Source organism: Toxotes jaculatrix, chromosome 3 (assembly GCF_017976425.1).
Source record: "Toxotes jaculatrix isolate fToxJac2 chromosome 3, fToxJac2.pri, whole genome shotgun sequence".
Lineage (NCBI taxonomy): Eukaryota > Metazoa > Chordata > Actinopteri > Toxotidae > Toxotes > Toxotes jaculatrix.
In genome coordinates, this window is record NC_054396.1 from 2,790,419 (window position 1) to 2,797,226 (window position 6,808).

General features: G+C 41.4%; 1 protein-coding gene across 1 annotated transcript; it reads right to left on the bottom strand.

Moving 5' to 3' along the window:
• Positions 1 to 254: 254 nt before the first annotated feature.
• On the bottom strand, positions 255 to 4,028 carry barx1 (BARX homeobox 1). Its single transcript, XM_041034189.1, has 4 exons — positions 3,435 to 4,028; positions 1,795 to 2,086; positions 1,168 to 1,252; positions 255 to 787 (listed from the first exon to the last, which is right to left on the bottom strand). Exons 1-4 carry the CDS (start codon positions 3,634 to 3,636, stop codon positions 617 to 619), a joined length of 750 nt encoding a protein of 249 aa, XP_040890123.1. The 5' UTR covers positions 3,637 to 4,028; the 3' UTR covers positions 255 to 616.
• Positions 4,029 to 6,808: the final 2,780 nt, after the last annotated feature.

The following is a 6,808-nucleotide window of genomic DNA, read 5'->3' on the forward strand; positions in this document are numbered from 1 at the left end:
CTGGATGCCTGACTTTCTCTCTCTGAGCGTTATATGAACTTCATACGCAGCAAAGTATGTCAGGAATCAACAGGACGTTTGCTTATTGTGGGATGTGAGGTATGTAGCCATATTAGGCCCTGAGCCATGTCAACATGTCTGTGTGTGACTGATGAGCCTGTAAGCTACCGTCATCATATCCACTTGCACTGCACACACACTGGATTAACAGTTTATCATAAGCCTACGTCCTATATAATAAACAGAGAACAGTATTAGTGAAAATATATTTAATAATTAAACATAGCACAGTTACACAAAAGGAATGCAAAACAGATGAGTGAGAGTGGATCCTTAGAATATAAAGGGTGGACCTACTGCAAAGGTTTGAGTTCCCTCCTCAGCAGCAGCATGTTCATCATGAGGGAATGCATGGTAGGGCTATGACAAAAACACATGGCTGCTGGAAGATGTGGCCTTGTACAGTTTCAGCAGAGCCTGCTAATCTTTGGTTTGCACCATGGGGTAAAACATCTTCTCCACACCATCGTGGAGTCTGGTCCCATCCAGAAGATGCACGCCGAGTGTCACGGAGGCTCTGCATGTAGAGTCAGAGTATCTGCAGGCCAAGGCCGGGTCATTCCTCCTGAGTGTTTTCTAAGTGAGAGCTTGAGCCTTCAGACTGATGTTCAGCGTCAGCGGGCACAGATCGTTCCTGTTCTGAGAGCTGCTCGCTGCTGGGGATGGAGTTCTTCTTTGGGCGGCCTTTAGGTTTAGTCGGTGACTCCAGGCCTCCGCCCTGCAACACCTGCGGGTTGAACACGGACAGTTAGCTCAGGTTTAGGTTCAGCTTAAATCAGTGTCCATCTCGATGCAACGCACCAAGACACAAAAATTATAAAGGTTCAGAGGGAATTTATTCTTTTTCTAAACCCTCAAACAGTTAATACCTTTAACTGATTTACTCTAACTACTGTGTCTGGTAAATTTGTAAATTTCAATATAACCCAGAGTGACACGGGTGTAACACAGCTGTTTGACCCATTTGCATGCAGGGTCACGTTTACATCTATTTTGAGTCAGTGATAATTCATTTCACTGTACTGCACAGATATAATTCCTGTTTTTTGTTGTTGACCACTGCCATCATCATCATCATCTTCATCATCAGAACATGGAATTACTTACAATTTTCTTCCACTTCATCCTCCTGTTCTGGTACCATGTTTTCACTTGCAATTGACTGAGACCCAAAGACTCAGCCAGGTCTATTCTGTAAAGGGAAAAAAGGGGGGATAGTTAGATATTTACAGATATCAGCTACAACTTGCAACTATTTAATTTACAATCTCAAAACTGAGATTTTTTTTGTTTTTGTTTTGTGTGTGAGTGAAATTGAGGGTTTTAGCCACATAGGAGAAGTGAACATACTAACTGCTAAAAACCTACAAATGTTTTTTTTTTTTTTTTTTGAAATAGCTGTTCCCAGTATTTTTAGACTTCAGATGTTTTTGTGTAAGAAAATAATGACCATAATAATGCGTTTCTCGGTCATTATTCTCATATTAGAGCTGCAGAGCAGAGAAGGTCATTTAGAAAATGAAATTACACAGAAAGTATAATTATTTATCTGATTGAATAAATCAAAACTAATTCTAAAAATGATTATTTTATTTATTTATTTATTTTTTAAATTCTAGGTGCGGAGGTTCTGTTCAAAATACTCTGAGTGCTGTGGTGACCTGAGCTTTTCTAAAACCCTGCCTCTCTCCCTCTCCCTCCCTCTCTCCCTCTGACCCCGGGCTATAAACGCACCTGTCAGGCGTAGAAAGGTACTTCTGCTTCTCGAAGCGCTTCTCCAGGCCCATGAGCTGCAGCTCGGTGAACACGGTGCGGCTCCGGCGGCCCTTCTTGGTTTTGCTGCCCCCGTCGGCTCCGTGCTCCAGCTTCCCGCGGAGGTGCAGGTCCAGCGGCAGGTGGTGAGACGCCGCGCCGACCTGCAGGCCCGGAGCCGCGGTCAGCAGCGGGGGGCCGAGCGGGGAGCCCAGCGAGCAGGACAGCGGGGACATGGGGAACTTGAGGAGGCTCGTCTGGTCCGCTTTTAACACTGAAGACACACACGGAGCGGGATTGGTTTTAGGTCGTTTTTAGCCAGTTTAGTTTAGTTTGATTTAGTTTAGTTTAGTTTAGTTTAGTTTAGTTTAGTTTAGTTTTGTTTTGTTTTGTTTTGTTTTGTTTTGTTTAGGGGAGCAGGCTACAGGACCGAGGGAAATAGAGTAAATTGTCTCCCAGCAAATTAAAAGCAATTTTATTTGACTATCACTGCGTGTTTTTGATCCGAGACGTGACCGTGAGAAATGATATCAGGCCATACAGACTATCAGGTCAGAGTTCAGGGCTTTGTTTTTACTCAGGATCCACAATCCCACAACTACAACTGAACAGGAACTGAGAGGAAAGTGGTGCATGATGCATTTAAAGTGAATAGAACTGTGCAGTTATAAACACGGACATCAAACGGTTTGACGTTAGAATTAAAGCCCTTTATTATCCTGATATTATTACTATTAGCTCTGCTGTTTGTTTCTACATTTATCATCAGGCTCTGTTCAAAATCAGATCAGATTCAGATTCAGGGCTGCGTCTGTAATTCAAATATAATCCAAGGGTCGGACTAATGTCACAGGATTTTAGTCCTGATTTAACAATTAAAATCAAAAAATATAAATCAAAATCAAAGCCTGGTGTGGCCTACAGGCCTTTTTCACACAAAATGGAATAGATGTCAAAAGTCATCCACGTGTAAACACCTGGAATTATTTCGGATAATCAGACACAGAATTCATCTCAGCCGTACAGCTCTTATTCTGTGACCGGGGCCATTCACAGTTCAGAAAAACAACTGCGCACTAGGCTGCATTTTGAAGTTACCATACAAACAAACCGTATGGCCACAGATACTATTTTTTTTACTCAGGAATATAAGTGAATATTGTAACATCTCCTTTTCATGTAGGTTTTTTCCCCCTGTTTATCAGAGGAGCGCTGAGGGAGCGCTGCTTTTCCTGGTCCACATTTTACGCACGCACTATAAAAACGACTAAAATCGCTTATTTCAGCTGTTTTCACTCAGTGGACATTTTTCCTTCCTCTAAACTGAGACGTGTTTTCGATAGTCAGTTGGATCTGACTTTTTGCTTCATTATTACAGTCAGACAAGTATCGAGTCTCAGAAATAAACCTGTGTGACCAAAGTTAAATTATCCTCCCTCGAAAGACATGTTTTATCAGGCACAACACACTCACAATTTATTATCAGTCCTCATTTAAAATCCATAATAATAATAATAATAATAATTCTATATACATTCTCTACAGTTCCTACATTTTTACGTCTTCATACCAGTCGCACTGACTCTGTCACTCTTCCATCTTTTCACAGCCGCCTCTCTTACCCAGTTGGTTATGGAAGGGCCGGGCGGACAGCAGAGCTTGTACCCCGAATTTGAGGAACTCCCCGGTCGGTGCCGACGCTTTGTGCTCCGGGTGGTCAGTCAGGATTTCCTCTATCATGAAACTCCTGTAGCGATGAGTTCTGTGGTCGGGGTGAACTTCCGGAGGATAGTAATGCGCCCCTATGTCCAAAGGATGCTGCATAATCTGGCTGTGCGGTCACCTTAACAGACACCGAGCGCTCACACCGATTATCACTCCCTCAGTGGCCCAGGCCAGTGGTCATATTCCCCCCTGTGGCGCCTTTATAGTCCGGAGATCAATACTGTGGACCAAAGTTATCCTGAGGTTCTGGAGCAAGCAAAAGAACAAGTACAGGTAGCCGACTTCTCCGCGACTCTGTGCGTCCTCGGCGGTTTTTTTTTTTTTTTTTTTTTTTACGCGTTGGCCTGCTTCAAACCAGATTTGGTTATTTCTGGAGAGCAAATCTGGAACCGAGAACAAACCGTTGACCGAAAACTCCCGAACCCGGCTGTGTTCATGCCCACTCGCTGTGTGTGAGCCGCGAAGGTCGGAGCTATTTGTCAGCTGCGGAGCGCGTCACCTTGGCAGTGAGTTGAGGAATAAGCTTTGGGTTTTATGAGTCTCGTCATAGCTCCACCTCTTCTCTGGGGTTTGTCTGCTCGCTGCTTTCACTGAACTGAAGTTACATGCAAAGCCGCTCTTGTCCTGCATGGATTTATATGCAAAAGGGAAGGAAATGAGGACCTGAAAGGACGGACATTTGAAATGCTCTGCAGGTGATTTTACAACTTATAGGGCATTAGACTGATGATGATGATGATGGTGATGATGATGATGATGATGTTGGGGAGCAATTAGTGCGACAGAGGAAGCTCAGGTTAGAAGATAAAGTTAAAACGATTACAAACATGATACTTTTCTATAAAATACAGAAATCACATATTAAGGAAAAGCGTGTTCAGTATAATCAGACTGATGCACAGAGGTTTCATCCTCACACGGGTCTGTAGTTTCACACAGTTTGTATAATTATCACAGATGTTTTCGAAAAGAAACTGATCAAGAAATCAGTGTCATTTTTTTTTACTGTTCTGCTACGCAACACGATCATTGTGCTGTATAATGATTTATTGGCAAAATGTTGTAGATGTGATGCAAAGTCATTACAGACTCATCAAAGCTCAGCTGATGGTCCACTCCAGGCTGTCGGCCCAAGTCAAATCACGGAGGCAGCTCACAGGGAAATATATCAATCTAAATGTCAAAAAAAAAAAAAAAAAAAAACCGACTCCAGAGCACCTCTGGGATTTTATTTGTCCCAGAATTATTTGTGAAATATCTCCCACAGCATATTTTTAGCATGTCTCAGGGATGCTTTGAGAAAAGCTCCGGCCTTCTAAAAATCAACCCTGGAGGCGAAAACCTCAGAGAACCTTTGGCTGTTTCAGAGTTGGTGTTCTATTTAGATTTTGTTTACCTTGTAAATCGCATTTTTTGTTTTAATAATTTCTCTAAAATCTAATACAGAATACAACAAACTGTAAAAGGACCGGGAGCTGCTGTGACCAACAGAACAAGATACTCCAAATAAACCTGTCAGGTCCGATATACCTCACTCAGTCTTTATTTTAAAACACTGGCAAATATATTTGAAACCAAACAGCCTAAAAATCATATGTACGTCTTAAAAACAGGAAAGTAAAAGCAGCGTAAAATTGAACTAAAATTCAATTCTTGATGCACCAGACAACAGAGCATCCATTGTTAAGGGCAGTTTTTGATTTGTTGGGGGGTGAGATGTGTGTTGTGTAACAATGTGTTGAGCAAAGTTATGTTTCAAGAAAAAACGAAAAAAAAAGACATATTTGAAGTCAAAAGCAAATAGTGCTCTCGCAGTATTCAAATAAGTTGTAACTGCAGCTGATCGAGGACTGATCCATGAGTAAACATGACGACTTAAGTTGCTCTAAAGCACACGTTGCCTGAATCCTGTTGTAAAATCCAGCTGAATTACCCGACATCGCTGGAGCATACCTCCCTCTGCTGGTCACCCCTGGAACTGCAAAGAGAACAATTCCGTGCCTCTGAATCTGTAAATCCTTCTGCACACTATAGTCTGCAAAACGCTTTAATGTTAGGGATATCTCTGCTTTCTTTTAACACATTTGATAGAAACTTACTTTTCCTGTAAAGTTGGTTGTATATATACATAGCTCTCAATTTAGCTAAAACTACTAGAACTAATCCAACAGTCCTGCAGTAAATCCTCCTTCATGATGTTCAGTTTTTAATTGAAATTATTTTAGAGAGGCGTTGCAAGCATTACCCTGCAGCTTCCATCATTCCTCCGCACTGTAAGAATTAGCTGTTGGGACAAGTAAGCTGACACTCCGTATAATAATATAATGGAGTCAGACTGGAGCAATGGGTTTTCTGTGGGACATACAGTACAGTATGTCCCACAGAAAACCCGAGGCGGCAAATGCTTCCTTTGAAGGTGTCCAGTGTCTCCTCTCTTTGACACATAGGCTATTCTCTCAGCTTCTTAGAAGATGTTTTTGGACACTCATGATGGACTGAGCTCTACAGATGTTCTGTCTTAAGCCCCCCTTGGTTCTCAGAGCCTGTCCAGTGGGCCAAGTGTAACTAGAGCTTGGGGGTTTCATTCATGTCATTCATTGAACAACATGTATATTTATAAAACGTGTGTGACAAAAATAATCTTAACTTAATGATTAACTTCCTTTTAATTGTAACAATTATTCACATCTCACTGTTTATCAGCAAACTAACCAGCGTGCAAACCAGTCTAATTTAAATGAAAACTAATGAGATATATACTAATTAGTATTTGGAATATCTAAATTAAAGACATGAAAGGTCTTTACATTTTCTAGACAAATGAATCAAGATATAACTCATCCTCTTATTACCTCACACACATTTAGAGTAAAAACTCAGATTCATGTACTGATTACACTTCTATGTATATGATGTATATGGTTTATATGGATTATCATGGTGATTGCCTGTACATCAAGCTCTAAAGCAGCCTATCAAACTGTTTTCTCCGTTTCTCAGTCAGGTGATATGGATAGATCTCTGAGCATAAATAAATAAATTAAGGAAGGAAGGAAGGAATGATGTCATGGATTTGTTTTTGTCTTAACATGTATTGTTTGTATTAATTGTGGGCCTTGCCTCTCTAAAGTACATGTCCAGTCAATTTGCCACAGGTGAACAGAGGTGAGCTCAAGACTCATCTCAGTGATAATAAAAGCAAACACCTGTCCACAGTCTCGAGTCCCACATCACCAGCATCATTTTAACAAACGGCCACTAGGCTGCACCA